The 19711-nt window shown below is 41.0% G+C and overlaps 1 protein-coding gene across 10 annotated transcripts in view; it reads right to left on the reverse strand.

Annotated features, from left to right (window-relative positions):
- LOC133452501 (supervillin-like) overlaps window positions 1-19711 on the reverse strand; it is a 79933-nt gene that overhangs the window by 35100 nt on the left and 25122 nt on the right. For 6 of the 10 annotated variants that reach the window (XM_061731856.1, XM_061731852.1, XM_061731851.1 and 3 more), the window contains 9 exons: window positions 19614-19678; window positions 19337-19473; window positions 19089-19184; window positions 16746-17034; window positions 15606-15674; window positions 12343-13057; window positions 7914-8397; window positions 2154-2283; window positions 839-895 (listed from right to left, as the gene is read on the reverse strand). In XM_061731856.1, coding sequence (XP_061587840.1) covers window positions 839-895; window positions 2154-2283; window positions 7914-8397; window positions 12343-13057; window positions 15606-15674; window positions 16746-17034; window positions 19089-19184; window positions 19337-19473; window positions 19614-19678 — 2042 coding nt within the window. The remainder of the gene's footprint in view (window positions 1-838; window positions 896-2153; window positions 2284-7913; window positions 8398-12342; window positions 13058-15605; window positions 15675-16745; window positions 17035-19088; window positions 19185-19336; window positions 19474-19613; window positions 19679-19711) is intronic. The other 4 variants (XM_061731853.1, XM_061731859.1, XM_061731858.1 and 1 more) reach the window with 3 other exon arrangements.

Raw genomic sequence — 19711 nt, forward strand, 5'->3', positions numbered from 1 at the left:
TTCCTGCTATAACTTTTGAATGGTTTGACATGGAGAGTCGTAGGTGGTGTCATCAGACTCTGTATGGAGTCCTTGACCTTCATTGGCCTGAATTAGCCCCGCCCCTTCTTGTGATTGGTTGTCCCTTTTTTCTGCTAGAACTTTTGAATGGTTTGACATAGGAAGTCGTGGGTGGTGTCATTTCTGATATGCTTATGGGGGGCGGCGGCCGTGAGTGCGAGGGCCCGTTCATCGCTGCTTGCAGCTTTAATTTAATTTGTTACTGAAGCATACATGCACAATTAAATATCCTTTTTTTCTAAAATCACATCCCTATTTCCCTGTTGTTGTGTTCCAGCTTTTGCTTTCCTTTGTTTTTGACAATTTAGACTTTAAAAGATGATACTGAGAAAATTGCAGATAATTAGATTATCTGCACATGACTCAAAGTCTCTTCACCAACCCTGAATTTTAAAGTTTTACCTGATGAAGTCTCGTGTCTGGGTGCTCCTCAAATTTAAACAACATAACAAGCTATCCAGAGCTTTTATATTAATAAAACCATATATGGATATGGAAGGGGCCAAAAGAGAATCACTGATAAAGTTCAGTTTAAATGGTTAATTGCAAAGCACTGCAAATACAATTTTCCATACACATCATGCAAGATTTTGCAAACACTGTCTGTTTGCAAAGTGTTAGCGACAACTCATGGGCCTCCGGAGAAAAAATATGATTCCAAAATGCCAACAAGCAACTTAACAAACACATCTTCCAACTGCAACTGTGACTGAATAAGAGTCTCCACACAAAGCTGACTGGTTTGGGGCCAGTGCATGGCTGCCAACGGGGGTCTTACCCACAGCTGTTCAGAGACAGACACAGCAGAGCAGTCTTGAGCGGCCACCCCTTCCTCCTGAGGGGTTAAACACAGGGGAAGTGCACAGTTGGAGGGGAAGAGGAGGGGTGACGGCCATTGTTGCTAATGGGTTTAGGGGTGAGACAGCCTGGAGGATTACCATCCAGACTTTAGCCAGGGAGATTCGCCCTGCAGAATACTAATGTAAAATGGATAAGCTGCAGGAAAGAAGTCTTTTAACGGGCCTGAATCTTGAAATTAAAGTCTTTTAAGGCTTATAGATTTATTCAAGCTGCTCCGTACAGTCAAACACATACATATCAATACAAGTGAAACTTATAATAAAGCCCCCTAAATATAATCTTGTAGCAATTGAACTCATGAGTCTGTACAAAGAGGATTTTATATACAGTCTTTAAAGCTTCGATGCTGCACTAAATTTCCGCCCTGCGTTCATACAACAGATGAAAATGAAATGAGGGAAGAAATACGTTAAAAGGTTTTGGGGGGTTAGAGGATGTGAGAAGGGCTTTATTTAACTCTAACTATGACACCAAAAGTATAAAACATTTGAGAAACTAATATTAAAGTACAACTTAAACAGGTGAGAAGAAATAGTCAGAAGATCACTGAAGTTTCCTTTTCAGTGACAAATTGATGATTCAAACTGAATTACTGAAAAAAGATCTAGTTTTATCAAAGTATCCAAGAGGCTTTAATCCATCCAGACCTATTCAGATTCATTGATTTGTTTATAGTAGTGCACAACAATCCAGCAAACATACTGATAAAGTCCTACAGAATGACCATTAAAGCACACTGCTGATTGCTAAACTTGCTTCTGATTCAGATAATCTAACATTTCACTTGTAAATAAGGAGCTTAAATAAGAAATAATGTGCCAAAATGATATCTGAAAACTTCAATCTTTAATCTAAAGGCTGTGGTTTCTCTTTTTTCTGAAGAAACTACATTCAGCTAAGAAGTAAAAATTATTTAACAGGTAAGTATTTTGCTTTTATTGTATTGTGTTAATTGTGTGTTAATATTCTTTTAATGAATAGTTGGAATATCTCGGAAATGTTGAAACAAACTATTCATCAGAACATAATAAATTAATGTTCATGATTTAATACGGTGATGTAAAAGATGTATTAATGGAATAATGACCATGAAAGGAAAATACTTTTTCCTTTAACCTATTAGCGCTATAATTTGAATGTGATATGGAGCTAAAGGGGAACGTTTCCACTAAAGCCACAAACTAATGCAAACGTTTCTGAAGTGTAGTGGTGAGTGTTAAATGAGGTCTGACCTTCTTCTGGCCGGTCGGCTCAGTCTCATGCTGATCCAGTTGCTCGGCAGACGCCGCTTTAACCACTTCCTGTTTCTTGTTGATCCTGTTCCTCCAGTCCTCCTCGCCGCTCTTCTTCAGCAGAGCCACTCTGGCATGGGACAAGAGATCATCTTTAGCAGGTACAAAAAAAACAAAAACAGGCCTATGATTAACTTTAATACAAATGAAGCTGTGTGAACGTGTTTACCCTATCTGAAACATCAAAATGCTGGGAACAATTTTATGAATAATTTCTTCTCCTTTTGCCCTTTTTGCTTGTTTTTTTTTTCCGTTTAATCTGTGGCTTGGCACTCTGGAAGATGGTAGTTTATAACTTCTACCACCATTACCTTTTTTTTTTATCCATGTTGATCTATTAATTCTTGATAATTCATTTATAAATAAATTGACTAAACACACTTCTTTAAGATTATTTTAACTCCATCAATTACACATCCAGTTTGGAAATACAAATAATACAATTACAACTCAGTAAAGTCAACATGCATGCTTGAAAGATGACACTTTGCATTAGTCAAGACCAATTTATACGTTTAGAGCTCATCATTCTCAAAAAATAATCCAGTAATAAAATCCAGTCACACACATGTAGTATTGATATCAATACCAAAGATCTGTCCTTTTCAACATATTGAAAAAAAGCAAACATTTTAAAAATGGGTGTATCTTAGTGCAACTGATATCACTTGCTGGTTTGTGGTTGCATGTCCAGCAGAAAATCTCCTGCTGTGAAGAAACTCTGGATGGAAATGCCCAATAATTATCCAGAAAATCTCTGGTTTGCATGTTTGCAAATGGATTAGCAAACCAGCCTGGGTGTGATGGGTTTAGACTTTACAAACGCATGCTATCAGAAGTGAAAAGATTTGAAGAAAGAAAATCACTTTGAGAGTTTATTTTTGGCCTCTCACTGGCAGTTTGATGGATTTGTTTTTGAGACGTATTTAAATGCTGGTGTTTGTTTTCATACTAAATAGTACTTATTCTTATAAATAAATAAATTAATAATAATAACCTTTCAACTGTGAAAGACGTGCCTGAGATTCCGGCTTGCTGCCAGTAAATCTGACCAGTTTAAAAACAAAAAATGATTTAAGGACTGAATGAGGAGGAGAGGCGACTGGCTGCAGACCTCCAGGGTGCAGTCAGGTTGTCTTGAGTACGGATAATGGATAGCCGAAGGGTATAAGAAAGTGGGTCATCATCATTTCTGTTGGACTGTGGACACGGCGAAAAAAAAAAAGAAATGAAGGTATTCTGAGGAATCTGCCAAATCTCAGAGGACGTCATTGGTAGCTCTCTGCTGGCTGCCAGGAAAGACACAATGATGCTAAAAATACATTTCCCTCACCTCCAAAGATTGAAAAGAGTTTCATCTGCCCACACAGTATCTGGAAGAACTGCCAGTGACTTTGAAGGCATCTTTACTAGGTCAACTCTTGGACTGGGTCATGAACCTGATGATGGAATCAAGGCTAAATGGTGTCAAGGGCTTTACATTTAAACAAAATGTGGTCCAGAATTTATATCATACTATAACAAAAATAGTATGATATAAAATTGTAATAAATTATTATTTGATAATTCAATCAAATGTTTTCAGGTCACAATCCATCTATTTTAATAATTCATGAAAATGTGATTTTCCTTCTGTTGAAGTGTTTTGTCAACCTTAAAGGGGACCTATTATGGCATCTAATACCTATTTTAAACAGAATGTCGTAAAAACAAGCTTTTGATTGTTTTTGCTAAATAAATTACAAATTCAGCCTCTGAGCCATGTCTTTATCTTCCTAGTTTCTAACCTCCTTCTCTATGAGGGATTCTCAGTGGGCGGGGAGGCTATGATAATGAGACTGCTGATTGGCTGCCTGAATGACGCGATACAACGCTACGAAAAAATGGCGGAAGCTCCGGCCGGCGGAGTTAGTTGTGGGCGTGGTTTCACGCATCGCTCCTGTCGTTACGTAACGACAGGAGCAGAATCTGAACGGCTCGTAGAAGTCACATGACACTGGATGGCTCATCCGGGCGGCTGTACAGACACTGCAGAATTTGGTTGCTTTCTTCCTTCTCTGAGTTGGCAGGCTGAGGGGAGACCACTTTATATATGTTAAAGCAAGAAAAAACTTGTTTTTCATAATAAGTCCCCTTTAAGTGATGACTTAACCTATCTGCCTTGTAACTTCTGATAGACATCATTTACACAATAGACAACTGTCAACCCTTGATACATATCAGTTAAGCAATGTGTGAAAAAAAAAAGTACACCCCTACAGCTTCCTTGGGGTCTGACACTGCAAACACCAACCAGATACCAATCAAGTGCTCTTGATAACTGTCACGGTTTGGTTTAAGTTCCTGTTTTATTTTGAAATTCGTGTCTTTGTGTTTCAGTTCTGTCTTGACTTCCTAGGTTCCCATCTGCCCTGATCTGCCCGTCTGCACCTGTGTCTCGTCAACCCTTCTGTGTATATCTTGTCTTGTCTTGTCTTTGCTCCCTGCTGGTCTGTACTGTTTCTACGCTACTCGTGTCCTTTCAGTTTTTTGTAAGCTCTTGTGTCTTTGCTGGTCTGGAGCTTTTGAGTGTGTTTAAACTCAACGCTAAGAAGGAAAGACATCAGGAATAATTTTGGAGAAACAGTAATTTCTAAAAGCCATTTGAGCAAGCTAATGAGACTGTTTCCAAAATACTTGGAGTCCATAATTCTGACATGAGGGAGATTATTCACAAGGAATGGATGTCCCAATACATTCACTCCAAGTTAGACAATGAAAAACGCCAAGAGCTGCATCTCAGACTCTTATGTGCTTCAGCTATCATGTTAAAGGTCACGACAATAAAAATTAGACAGTGCACATGGACGGCTTGTTTGAAAGCGTTGCTAGGAGAACGCTCCTCCTCCCCAAATATAACACGATAGCACAGCTCAAGGTTTCTGAATCTGAACAAAGCATAACATATCTGAAACCTTTGAACATCTCCATAATGGAGATGGTTGGCCAGAATGCACAGTATGATGTTTGGTGTAAACCAAAAATATTTTTTACACAAACATTTTAACTGTAAAGCACAGCAGTGGAAAGATATTGACCTGGGGCCTCATTTATAAAGCTTGCGTGCGCACAAAACAGGGCTTGAAAGATGCGCACGCCAGCTTCTACACAAAGGTTGGTATTTAAAAAAAAAAACCTAACGGGAAAATGTATGTATCTTTACGCAAACTTTGATCCTAGCGCACGAACATTTTGAAGATATGGGGAACTGGCGACGCAGACGGTGAGGTGGTGAAATGAAGCCAGATTCATGTCATACTTTTAATGTCATCACATATCAGACTTATAATATAATAGTGCTGATCGTGTCCCCAGGGCCGCCGCAAGGGGTGTGCGAACCGTGCCCCAAGGGCCTCGCGCTATGGGCCATTTTTTTTCCTTCTTTCCCTTATAAATATCAACAGTCACGTTCCATTACAGACCTAAATGTGTACTAGTCTGTGCATATAAATAAATATATATCCAATGATGTGCTTGCTGATTGATGTCGCTGCGCAGCTGCGCGTGTCTGTTGTTCAATACAACTGATCAGACCAAGCGCAGACACAAGCTAGTCTGATCCAGACGGTGGAGTTGGAACAAACTGTCACACAATGTCGAGAGAACGAGACAGATTCAGGAAATGTCCATCAGGAAATGAAAAAAGAAAAAAACTAAAGAAAATGGAAGAGTTTAATGCCTCTCTGAAAGGCTCGTTTGATAAATTTGTTACAAAAATCACAGAATCCGGCCGGGTCTCAAGCAGCCGCGGGGCCCCGCGTCGAGGCAAGCCGAGATGATGATGATGTTGTTAATGTGTTAACTTATGGGGCGATTTTGTTTTGTGTAGAACTGGAATGAATCACACACTATATAATGTCAGTTGAGTTAGGCCACTATGTCACTAATATATAAGTCGCTCTCAGTAACAGGCTGATTTGACTCATGTAAGATTATTTTTGTGTGAACAATGTTTTAATAAACAGGCATTACTATAAAAAATATCTTGACTTGTCATGTCTTGTCAATGCAATGCTTCATAATGAAACGTGTGTATGTGTTTGTATCCAGTATTTTGCTAATTGGAGAGTTAAAATTGCGCATATAGACACCCGATCCGCCCCGAAAAACCCAAAAATTTCGCAAGGACCCCCCCCCCCGCACAGCATCAGTCAGTTGGCCACTTCCAGGTGCGCCATGCGCTTGGATCGCTCTGGTGCTGCTGCCGCTGCTGCTGCAGCCGCGGTGCAGGACACGCCCTCCCGGGAACCTCCTTGTCACCCACCGCGACAACTGTAGAGTGACTGAGGACATAACAGTGTCCACCTTGAGATCGCACCACTTCTTTTTTATTTCTGCCACAGATCTGTCCACGGCACTCACAGCGTTTAGCACAGCAACGACGTGCTGCCACTCACTCACTTTGTTTTTGTTAATGATGCCACTACTGTGACCACCAAATGATGTCGTTTTCCTGGCCTCCACCTCATCCACAACATCTCAATCTCGATTTCCATGAAATTTAGTGGCACAGTGACCTGGCTCGACACATGACTCATTCATCCTGACGCACAGCAGTGTAGCAAACAAACTGCAGGCAAGCGCTTCGCATGATCAGCAGGCTCATTTATAGGCAAATACAGTCATCAAGTAATTTGCGTTGCCCATACATGGTAAAAAGTGGGCGTGTAAAGGGAGGGGTATGAGGCGAATTCACGTGCGCAACCTTCCAGTCATGGAGTAGACAATGCAATCATCCTTATACCACAGTATTCTTCAGTCAGCTTTAAGGTTTATAAGCAGTTGTTTACAACTGGAAAAAATAGTCAGTCACCAATCTTCCAGTCAGTGAACAATTGCTAGGCTGCTTTTTTAAGAATCGGCGCCATATGATCTTTGAATTTTGGACCCTACTGGAATGAACCAGAATTTGATCTGGACTGTGAATTGGATTAAGAATTGGAATGAATAAGACATGAATTACAATACAATATGGACTTGATTGGACATATTTAATTTAGCAAATTATGAGTGCTTTCTGTGTGAAGCACCTTGAAATGCCTTTTGTCATGATTTGGGACAATTGGAACACGGCCAAAGACCCGTGTGTGTGTACAACACGCCCGACTGTGATGACTAAAGGACAGGAAGACGCTTCACCAGTGTACCATTAACTTTATTATGTTTTAGAAATATGTTAATGTGAATTTGTTTCCTGAAAGACCAACACCTAATCACTGCACTTTGGTAAATTGTTAATTAATTTTGTTTGGAGGAGTTTAAGTAAAAACCATTTAAACTTTTTTGCTCTTAGTTCATGCGTTTGTTCCTGTTTTGACATGTAACATTGATACTGAATTGAACTGAATCAAGAATGGACTTTTCTGAGTAACACGAGTTAAATGAGAGGCCTCCTATCCAACAACTTGGCTAAAATAGCGTTACGAAACAAATTACAACAAATTCAAGCAGATTCAACCAAGTCCTCCACGAGATTGAGATGCTATGGTGAGACGTTCAGGGAACGGTGCATAAATCCATTTTCAAAAACCTCAAAGCCTCACCTCTTTTGCTTTTTAGCTGAGTTGTGATTTCATGCTGTTGTTTGGGTTAGATTTGTACTTATTATCAGAATGAAGAAGAAGTTAAGCAGCACAGGAGAAACTTTTAGCTGCCTCTCACCTCTCCCTGATGGACATCTGTTTGCTGGACATGCCGTCAGATAGCTGGTCTCCAGACCCTGTAGGAGACAGCAGTTCCCCAGACTGGACGCTGTGCCTGCTGAAGTCTTCGATGTGGTCCAGAGGCAGGGACTGGGACTTCACCAGTCCCTGAGGAAAGGAGTGGGGTTTAGGTGGCGTCTGAGGAGGAACTTGTGGTTTGAGCTGAAGCTGGGGGGATGTCTGCAGGTAAGTTTTAGGGAGAGACGGGCTGAATCCCTGGGGCTTGGGCTGGCTTTGAGGGGAGTGAGTGAAAGGTTTGGGATGTGTTGTTGGAGCCTGGGGGGATGACTGTGGCTGGATGTATAAGGAGGGTTTGGGGAGAGTCGGAGGAGGAGGATGGACGACGTTTTGCTGCTGCAGGTGGCTTCTTGAAACGTGAGACACAGTTCTGGATGAAACTTTAGCAACGAGCGGCCTGAGTGGCACCGGATGATCCAGTAAGTCTGAAAGACAAATACAGTACAATCATGATCCATTTGTACCATATGAAGCCAAGTTTCTGTGGTCAAAATGGTTCGCAAATTGTGACGGATGAGGTCATTCATGAATTTGGAAGTTATCCAGTTGTAACAGGTAAGACTAATAAAGGGGTGAATCAGAAAAACACCATTATTTTAAAAAAAACAATCCCTGTTTGGGTGTAACATGATTGTGCAGGATGGTAGCTGGTTTGGGAAGGTCCATCTGAAACAATCTTGAAACACCTTTTTTAAGCAGGGAATGGATACAAATTTGAAGATATTAGGACTGGGCGTTATGGACCAAAAGTCATATCTCGATATTTTCTAGCTGAATGGCGATACTCGATATATATTGATATTTTTTCTGTGCCATAATTGGGGTTTCCCCCAAAGCATTATAGCATAGCATCTCTGTTAGCTTCATTTTTTCTGAGGCAAACCCTTAAAAAAACTGTCAGTTTTAATACAAAGCTTCGTGCCAAATGTCACACAGGTACCTTTATTAACAAAGCTCTGCACAATATCAAAATGTATAAAACAAATGAAATAAAAATAAACTGCCTGCATATATAGAATAAAAATGCTTCTTGAATAAAATAAAACAAATATCCCTTTCCTGCAGAACAATTAAATTAAAATACACTGTGCAATTAATACAATGTAGACAGTAACAGGCAGGTTTTTTTCCAATGAGGTTGACAGTTGTGCAAATAACAAAACCTTCGTGCAAATCTCAAACAAAACATTCAAGTCAATTTGTCACAAAATAAGCTATATCAAAATCATAAAAAAAAAGATAAATTTAAAAAAATTTAATAATCGATATAAACGATATTGTCTCGTACCATATCGCGTTTGAAAATATATCAATATATATTAAAATCTCAATATATCGCCCAGCCCTAGAAGATATTCATAAAAAATAGTTCATCTATTCATTAATATCCGTTTATCCGAGGGTGGTTCACTGTCACAGCAGCCTAAGCAAAGAGCCCCATGATTCCCTCTGCCTGGCCACCTCCTCCACCGAGTATCACGGTGCTGTCAAGCCAGCTGAGAGACATGATCTCTCCAGAAGTGTGTCCTGGTTCAGCCTCAGGATCCCTGCCCAGTTGAGCATGACCAAATATGTCCCTAGAGAGGCATCTAGGGGGCATCTTCACTGGATGCCCCAACCACCTCAACTGGCTCCTCTTGATGAGCACCAGCTCTGTAATCGAGAAGCTGCTAACGCCAGGTCCAGGAGCTGCAGGACCAGTTTGTATTTACAAACTCATTCTTGTATCTAATCTCTTTTGGCTCAGCTCTCTTCATGACAACAGATCAGTGCCAAGACTTATGAAATCATAGTGATGAGAAGAACAACTATTTAAGTAATCAAAAAGTGTGTGGATGTAGATTTAGCTGTGATTCTCTTCTTGTATTTTCTAAAAAAAAAAGCTATTGGCTTAATTTTTTGTATTTTATTTCTTTTGTTGGGTTTTCAAGATTTTTGTTGTTTTACTATCTTTTCGTCAATTATCTTTTTATAAATTATGATTTTTTTTTTAAATATTTTGAATGGTTTTCTTGATTTCTTTTATGAAGTGTTAAGGAGGGTTTTTGTTTGCTTGTTTGTGTTTTATCAAATCCACTGATCTAGTTTTTCTACGGAGCCCCTAAAGGGACACAGATTTTTTTTTTTTATATAATGAGTTTTAAGCGTGCGCGTGAAACCTTTACGCGCGCGCGTAAAACCTTTAAGTGAGCACGTAAAGTTGTTTACGTGAGCACGTAAAACGTTTATGCACTCACTAAAAAGTTTCACGCGCTCTCGCAAAACTTATAAGTGAGCGCCTAAAAGTTGTTCTACGTGAGCGCGTAAAAACAAGTACATGGGGGAGTATTGCTGGAACTGGAGACCCTCCAGTTGCGCCCTGCTCTGTTTATGAATGGAAATGACATTACAGGATTTAGCTGAGATATATTTTAACCTGGGACTCCATTATAAGGACATTACCACTTTGCTTGCAAGTAAACAACTTTACGTACTCACTTAAAGGTTTCACGCGCACGCTTAAAACTCATTATAAAAAAAAATAATCCGTGTCCCTTTAGGGGCTCCGTATTTTTGTTATATTACTAATACATTTTTAATTTTGTGCAATGTTTGTAGACAAATGTTTGTGCTAATTGCACCATCGTAGATGTGGGGTAAGTTAGCTGCACTTTAACACAGACATTTGAGCTTAATCCACATCTGTGCTCTAGTTTGTCTGTGATTTCAGCATCACAACAAACTTAAACTAGATGGAAACAGGAGATATGATGGTACTGACGTTATCAAAAGAGCTACTGGTCAGTCTGTAATTATGAATGAGAAGGTACCTGAAAGGTTGGGAAGTATTTTGCAGTTTTGAAATTAAGCCTTTGGAGTCAGTAAAGCTGACATGAAATTAACAGTTTTTCCTTTATTTGTCCATCCGTTCATTTATTTCCTACTCACCTTAATTCAGGGTCATGGAGGTCTGTTATTCAAGCGTACTTTTGTTTTATTTTTAATATCTTTTTAATATATTAGTTAATTTAAGGATAAGTGTATAAGTCATGTGACTTCCTCACATCACGCAGGAGTTTAACACTAGTTTAAACTCCAAACATCAGCTACGTTACAAATGCACCGCAAAAACAGCCCATCTAGAAATAAGCCTAATATTCCTAAATCTAGTCAACTTGTCGTATATTAAGCAAAAATAACTGTCAATGGGGAAGAAAAATGTTCTTAACTAGAATTCTCAAAATTAAGAAACTAGTCTAGCCACTAAACAAAAAGAGAGCATAACTTCTTGAAACAATGTTTTTTGCAGTGTAGTGGTCTCCTGTAAAGGTTCAATTACTGTTCTTTACTTTTTTTAAATCTGTAGTTTTGTGAAAAGCTAACGAATTTCGTGATTATTTTTTTTGCTACCTTGTCTTTGCTATTTTATATTCTAGTCTTTCACACATCAGGACTATAAGAAAATAAAAAGACTCACAAAGGGAGTTGTTACATTGGGTACAAATGTAAATGCATTAATATAGTGGAAATTCTGCCAGCAGTGTCATATTTAATGAACATGACACTGCTGGCAAAATAATAAAAAAAATAAGCATAATTTAATCTTAAAACTTGCATTTTGTCAGTTTTAAAACTGCTAAGATTATGTACCAACATAAGTAAGTTAAATGGACACTTTAATGAAGACTGAGTCATGCAGAAGTAACCGCAGCCTGCTGACAAGGCTTCTGTAGCGTTTCATTTGTCCTCTACCTGCTTCATTTAAGAGCCGAACAACTGCTCTGCTCTCTCTGAGTGCTCTCATCCCTCCTTGCACTGTTTGTGTCCGTGCATGGGAAAGGACCAGCCCTCCACACGCTCTGCATTAGCACATGAAAAACAGGTCATGTCCATTTTAGAGTAACATGTGCACAGCCAACCCACTGGCGAAATTGATTGCAAAAGGGAACCAGAGGCTTTATGGGCCGTGACAGTGAGCAAACTCAGTTCAATCGTACAATCCCTGGTGATGTCAGCACCACACCGCATGTCAGGGAAGGGCTTCCTCTCTCCAGACAAAGGGATCCACGAGGTAAATTCATGGAAAAATATGCTAATTAGATGCAGCCTCAGACGCGTCTCTGTATCAGCCAAATCAAACACTCCCAGCTGGGACATGTGTGTGCAGCCGGCAGAGAGCGATCACGCCTGGGAGCACGCGGCATAAAACAATGAAGATAACGAGAACAGCATCTTTCCTAAGCATTCTCTTTTATGTGACTTCATTTCTCTCTTTTCTTTTAATTTTTCTTTGATCGTGGTTGTCTTTAACCCCAGTTTTTCTCATATTTCTACTACCCCTCCAGTCTTTTCCATCTGTTGTCTCTGTCTATATCAAAGATGCCTCCTACCTGAGATGCCACTGCTTCTCTCCTGCTCCTGGTTCAAGGAACCATAAGCTGGTGCAGCCTCTTTCAGGTGGCCTCCTTTCTCCCTTCTTCCTCCTTCCCCTTTCTCCCTGTCCTCCTGGGAGGCTCCGTCTGCAGCTCTCCAGCTGGGCAGGGGCTCCGAGTCGCCCGGTAACAAAGGGGTCTGGAAAGACTGCGGAGGATGCCGTGGCCCGTCTTCTCCGTCCCTGTCAGCGTGCAGCTTATCCTGGATGCTGCCACCTTGACCGTCTTCTCTGGCTCCTCCCTGCCGTCTCCTCCCAGCCTCCTCCTCTTGCCGCTCTTTCTTCCAGACCTCCACCACAGTCTCCCCCTGCTGCCTGTGAGTGGCAGAGGAGGTGGGGAAAGGAGGAGCCACGGCTCTCTCCCGACTCTCAGGGAGGAGAGGGGAGGAGTGGAGCTCGGGCTCGGCATGGCCCGGGTCGCGGGTCTGGGTCAGGGAGAGATACCTGGGCGCCCTCACCTGGTGGACGCCCGTGTTGCTGGAAGCCTGTTGTTGGGCAGGGATGTAGGGAATGGCAGTGGACTTCCCTGAATGAAAACCATCGTCATTGCTGCCACCGCCGCCTCCTGGCACGACGGTTACCGTGGAGACGGAGGCTTGGGAAGTGACGGCTGCCACAGATTTAACCAGGGAGGCTGAGAGGGGCTCCAGTTTGATCTCGGTTCCACTTTTCAGCTGTAGGAACATCAGTCATGTCAACAAGTTAGAATGGGAACAGTGAAAGAGAATGAATTTGATTGAAGCAGGTGAGTTAGTAATTGATAAAACACTGTTAAAGAATGTTATAAAAGTTTTGGTATATGTTGATGAACTATCGTGAACAGATTGACAACAAGTTGGAGATGAATAATGATTGAAAAGGTGGATCAATTAGAGGAAGGTCATAATCAATCAAAGCTAAATACATTGAGTTGTGTGCAAAAGTTAATAGCTTTGGTTTGTGTGTGTGTGTTTGTAAAAACGCAAAAGTAAAAACTAGCTGACCAAAGTAGGTCCTAGTACAAGGGCAAATATCACTTCAAATGAACATTAACATATACCTTTTTTAAAGGGTCATTATTTATTTAAAGGAGCTGTATGTAAGAGCAATAATAAAACGAATCATAAAATGACCCCGATATGTCAACAGACATTTAAAAATCATGTTCATTTCAAATACTTATGTCACTGACAACAGCACTCAAGCCAGGATATTCCAGTTTAAAAAGAGGAGTTGCAGCCCTCAACTGATGTTTATGTTGTCATTTTTTGTTTTGGCCTGAAGCTCCACCCTCCACCTATCTCCCAATCACCAAGTCAGTATTGTTTCTGAAGCTCCACCCTCCACCTATCTCCCAATCACCAAGTCAGTATTGTTTCTGAAGCTCCACCCTCCACCTATCTCCCAATCACCAAGTCAGTATTGTTTCTGAAGCTCCACCCTCCACCTATCTCCCAATCACCAAGTCAGTATTGTTTCTGAAACTCCACCCTCCACCTATCTCCCAATCACCAAGTCAGTATTGTTTCGGCATCCGGGTTGCCAGCTCGGCTCTAATGATCGCAGCCATGGCAGCCTACGTTCCTGCTGCATTCTGCAGCCTACCTGGCAACCTCTGGTCGGGGGGAGGAGGGGGAGGGTACACGCCGCTCAACAATATTTTGAAAGTGACTGCAGTACCAGTTTTGGTAGTAGTACTCCTAGTGCTGCTTCCATAGGATTAAGCCGGTAAGCTGCAGCTAGGAGCTGCTAATCATCAAGGCTCGAGGAATTAATCATGAAAGCAGATACAACTGCAGCGTTCAGGTGTTTGGGACACAATGCCAGAAAGGAAAGACATGAGCAACAGTCTTGGAGAAACTTTCTGTACATTAGTCTGGAAAATTATGAAATTATTTCATATAACAATTTTCAAGTTTGACACATTTGTCAGAGGTTGCATTTGGCTAATACTAAGACCCACGATGATCAAATGATTTTGACTGTTTTTACTCACACACACACACACTAAAGAAATACAAAAAGCAGCATACAATTAAAAGAGGGTATACTGATATTTGCACATGACCACAATCATGAGCCACAATCATGGCATAGCCATCTTGTGTGCTAGAGCTATTACAGCATAAATGGATGAGCTAAATTAAAACCAAATAATGCTCATAATCCTATAACAAATACCAATGTGTATTTATAATGTGTCAACAAAGAGGGCTTTTTTTAATTTCAGCCAATAAGTTAAAAAAAAAGAGCAATCTGTTTTCTGTCACAGATCCACATTGAGTCATTATTTGTCCATTTATGGTTTCCATATGTGAGGCATCTATAAAAGCTTTTAAAAAACAACATTAAAGCTGTGTTATCATTATCATCTGTTTTTTTTCTTGCAATATGATGCCATCTGTAAATTATCCCACGCATGAGTAACCAAGTAACCAAAGACGCTTGGACCTAAATATTTGGATCGTCACACAGTTGTGTGTAATATCGTAACATATTCTCCAGATTCATACTTTGAGTTAGTTTACTCAGGCTGGAGGTGTGGTCTGAATAAACTAACAACATGCTTGCATTCAAACGTCAGAGGCATTATTACAAACAAGCATGTCACAGAAGCAACTATCCATAAGCAGAGATGCACCGACTGATCATTGAACTCAGGTGAGTTTTGGTCGAGTGATTTTATGGTCCGATGCACTATAGAATAAGGTTCAGTACAATAAATCAACTTTAATTTTTTTTAGGTCATTAAGGACTTAATAATGAAAGCCCCTGGGAAGCATGTCTTGGTTCTGGATGTTCCCGTTCAGAAACAACAAGCAAAAAGTTTAGGGCAACAAACTTAATCCAACACTTAAAGAGCATGACCCTGTTAAAAACGCCTAATGCCGTAACACGAACACTAACACAGGCTAAAAATAAGGCGCACAGCCAGCAGTCTCCGTAATCTTTTACTTGTTGACTTTCTTACTCCATGGTGTTGATTTTTGTTTTTTAAAAAGACAGGGCCAGGCTTTGACTAAAACTGGGACTCAGAATCAGCCAGGAAAGTTGCAATCGCTGCATCTCTAATAAAAAAGAAAGCAAACATGGAACCATAAACTTTCCATTACATGCTGCATATAACGCATGGCATTTAACTAAGATCGCGATCAAGCTCAGCCTCAAAAGCCACAAACACTGGTCTCCAGCAGGACCAGTCAGATCAATAAATAATCTCCCTGTAAGCAGCAGGGGTCTTACATGTCCTTCCTGATTGGCCTCCGATTTACCGCTAAACACTGCTGTGGATGTTACCGGTGGCTCAGCCTCCTGCGTGGACATCAATCATTGACTATGACTCAGTGCTGACGGTGCGCTGGAGAAATCCCAGCTGTTTGAAAGCACCTGAGAGTTTCTGAGATTTGCATTTAGACTGTTTTTCTCAGAGCTTATTGTGAAGGAAGAGTTATTTTCATTTTTACACCCTCAACAGTGACTCAGTAAATGGAATTATAGGATAGGATAAATCAAAAACAGATTCACATAGAGGGAACTAAATAAAGCCCCAAAAAATATTAGCAAATTGTTATCGTATGATCAAAGAAACATTTCTCTGAATGTGAATTGTTGTGTGTATTGTTTGAAATTGGCAACCCTGAAACTTTCATTTATTCTGTGGAATAAGGCCGTTTGCAGATCACAAAAATAAATAAATACAAAATGAAAAAAGGATCAAATGATGTACTACTAATTTCAATGCAGCTGCACAATATCAAGATTGCAATGTGCATTTTCTCTCTGGTCCTGGTCCTTACAATCCTCCTGCTGTTGCTTTCTTGCAAAAGCAATCTTAGCCTGGCCACATTTTTCAGTATGAACGAGGTAAAGTATGCAGAAGTATGCAGGAATCCTTGCAACCCCATCTCCCATTTGTGTGTCTGTCTCGGGGCAGGGCAGTGGAGTCCAGCCTCGAATCATCTCTTCATCTCCCCTTAGTGTGATAATAGTGATTCTTCTAACACATTGCTTTTCAGAAGTCTAGTCATTTCAGAATAATTAAGTGTTTTTAAATGACTTTGTGAAGTGATGCTATTAAAATTCAAAGAATAACGTGAAGATAGACTTCACTTTTTTCTTCACCCGACCTGATGCTCCAGTAGATCTGCAACCTTAAAGTCGACCTGAGAATTTGACAGTTTCTGCAATTTTCTTGTCACGTTTTGTTGTCCTATTAAGATTATTTGTTAAATGAAAGTCAGTTAGTCTGTTTAACACCAAAAAAGGGAAAGAAGATTGTATGGTTTGTGTTTAGTCATCTCCCTTTATCTTGAAAAATGTCTAATCGTTTACATTTCTGCAGCAGCGTTTATTTACTTTTAGGTTAGAATAGACGGGTTGTACCTGCTCCACCTCCCCCTGAGTGATGGGTTGGGTCTGGAAGCGGGCGTTGGCCCGGCGCAGGCGGGTGTCCCCACAAGCCTCCTCGGTGGTTTTGGGCGCAGACTGGGAGAGGCGGTTGAACAAGGCCATCTTCTCCGAGAGACTCAGTGTGGAAAGGTCGGGGTCCTCAGAGACGGCCTGGCCGTTGACCTCTCCTCCGGTACCGGGAGCTTGACCAGCTTTCTGCTGATCCTGGACCTCTCTGTCCTGCTCCTGGACTTCTGCGTCCGGCTGAGAAGATGCCTGGATGCTGTTAAAATAGCAGCGGAGATGTCAATCTTTGATTTTGATTGTAAAGGATTTAAAACTCTTTAGTATCTAACAGTTGAATTACAACCCCATTTCCCAAAAAGTTGGACTTCTGTCTAGATTTAATCAGAAAGGAAAGATTTGCAAATCCCATAAAACCCACATTTGGTTCACAAAAAAATTAGAAACCATATCTAATGTTTAAATGAAGGACACATACCATCTTAAGAAAGAAAGCTCCATCTAAGATGTACTGAAGTATATTTTCTGCCTCGGTTTAAACTCGTACCGTCTCAGTGATGAACATGCCTGCAAGCACCTGACTGTGACAATCGTGTCAGATTACAAACGCAGCCACGGAGACATAAGTAGATCGGCACACACATGTCAGATAATCATATAATGCTCTGAGATGTTTGCAGGGGTTGCAGCAAGCTCTCTGCAGAGTGCTGAGTAAAACCTTGTAAACAAACCACAAGACACATGAAATGAGACAGGTAGCATGCTTCAACCGGCTCTACCTCTGACCTTTTCCATTAGATATGATACTTACTCCCTCACTATCATCCTTGCCAAAACATTGCAAGAACGAATGTTGAGAAACTGCAGATAGAAGGCACAGGATGAACTATTGCATAAACAAAAGCCCCCGCCCCCACCCCCTTATAAGGTGCACACATCACTAAAGAGGGACTAGAAATAACAGTTTAAATTGAGCTGGATAAAAACATCAGCCCTGCGACCAGGAGAGGGAGATGAAGACCTGCTCAGAGCACAAAACACTGCTGATTTACTTTGGCGAGGGACACAGGTGCAGTTCTCTCCAGAAACTGGATAAAATTGAGCCAGTTTGAGCTACTACTACAACAACAACAACAACAACAACAACAACAAAAGCTGATGCATTTTAATTTGAAGGCAAAGCTTGAGTGCATGCATTGAGAAAATCATTTGTTCTGGATCCTTTTATTTCTTAAAGGGAAAGTTCGGTTTTTTACAACCTGGACCTTATTTCTGGCATTTTTTATGGTCGTATACTCACCCAGGCAAGTTTGGTGTCATTTGGAGTCCTTCGGAAGATATTAGGGGTTTTTTGCGAGCCGCTTCTCCAAATAATGGTAGTGAACGGGGCACAGCGGGACACAGACGATGCAGCGTCTAAATAACACATGATTGCCGCGAAACTCGTTCATTTCTTTTATGAATCACTAGATTTGCTTCCGGGACCTGTTGTCTACATCCGGGGCTGTGTGTGTAACAAAAAAATCAGTTTGTAAACAAGACGTCTGAACTCATGACGTCATCTCTGTGCGCGCACTCTGTCCTCCGTTCAGTGAGCTCTTCAGCCGTATACTCTGGCTCAAAACGGTAAGGACGTCCATCATATTCAAAGTCGTCGTCCACAACCTCAGAATTTGACAAATATTCAGACATGTTTCAACAGTAAACTAACAGTAGCGAACTCCAGCTGTACACAGAGCTGTGTCTGCGATGCGTGCACAGAGATGACGTCATGAGTTCAGAGGTCCTGTTTACAAACTGATTTATTTGTTACACACACAGCCCCGGATGTAGACAACAGGTACTGGAAGCAGATCTAGTGATTCATAAAATAAATGAACGAGTTTCGCGACAATCATGTGTTATTTAGACGCTGCATCGTCTGTGTCCCGCTGTGCCCCGTTCACTACCGTTATATGGAGAAATGGCTCTCAAAAAAACCCCTAATATCTTCTGAAGGACTCCAAATGACACCAAACTTGCCTGGGTGAGTATAGGTACAGGTTGTAAAAAAATTAACTTTCCCTTTAATGTTTCACAACAAAGTATGGTCATTTAATTTAGTTAATGCATAAAACTATCCATCATATTTTCTAAACCCAATTAGGACTATCTAATGCTTACAGTGCACTGAGACCTTAAAAATCTCTAATTATTGCTCGATTTTCATGCACTCAAGCCACTCTGTCTGTCACAGAGTTATCTATACGTCCTACTGGGGGCGATTCACGTAGCCAGCAACATGTTTGCACATAACAAGGCAGCCCAGCCCACCTGATGCTAGTCACAGCAGTGGCCGCTGTGGAGCTGTGGGGATCGATATTTGCGTTTGTGGGGACTCTCACAGGTTGTGACGGTGTGGCGGGGTCACTTAACAGTGGAGAAAAGAAGATATAGAACAATACAACCAAGAAACACAGTTGTGTGTGAAAATGTGGCAAAGAGGACAGGGCGGGGGAAATGGAGAAGACAAGAAAAAGAAAAATACAAAGCTACGTCTTAAAACAGCTGAAAACATGTACCTTGAAGCATTGACCACCTCCCTGTTGGTGACGGGTTGGGTGTGCGAGCGGTCCTGAACTCTTCTCAGACGTCTTTCGATGGCAGCATTCCTTGAGCGGGGCTTGGGAATCCCTCCGTCCGATGCCCTCTCCAGCTCCTAAAGAGACAAGTCAGGAGAATATCACTCGTAACAAAATCCAGTGAGGAAGGGAAAAACAAAACATATGCTTGCTTGAATCCAAATGTAATTATTTTCTTCTTTTACAATCTGGCGTAATTATCGGTGAAAGTGTTTACCCTGAAGAGAGATCTCTTCGCAGCCACGCTCATCTTGGCTCTCTCATCCAGTTTTTCTTCATCTCCTGAAGAAAATAGACAACTGAGTAAAAACAGTT

This window comes from Cololabis saira, chromosome 10, assembly GCF_033807715.1.
Source record: "Cololabis saira isolate AMF1-May2022 chromosome 10, fColSai1.1, whole genome shotgun sequence".
NCBI lineage: Eukaryota > Metazoa > Chordata > Actinopteri > Beloniformes > Belonidae > Cololabis > Cololabis saira.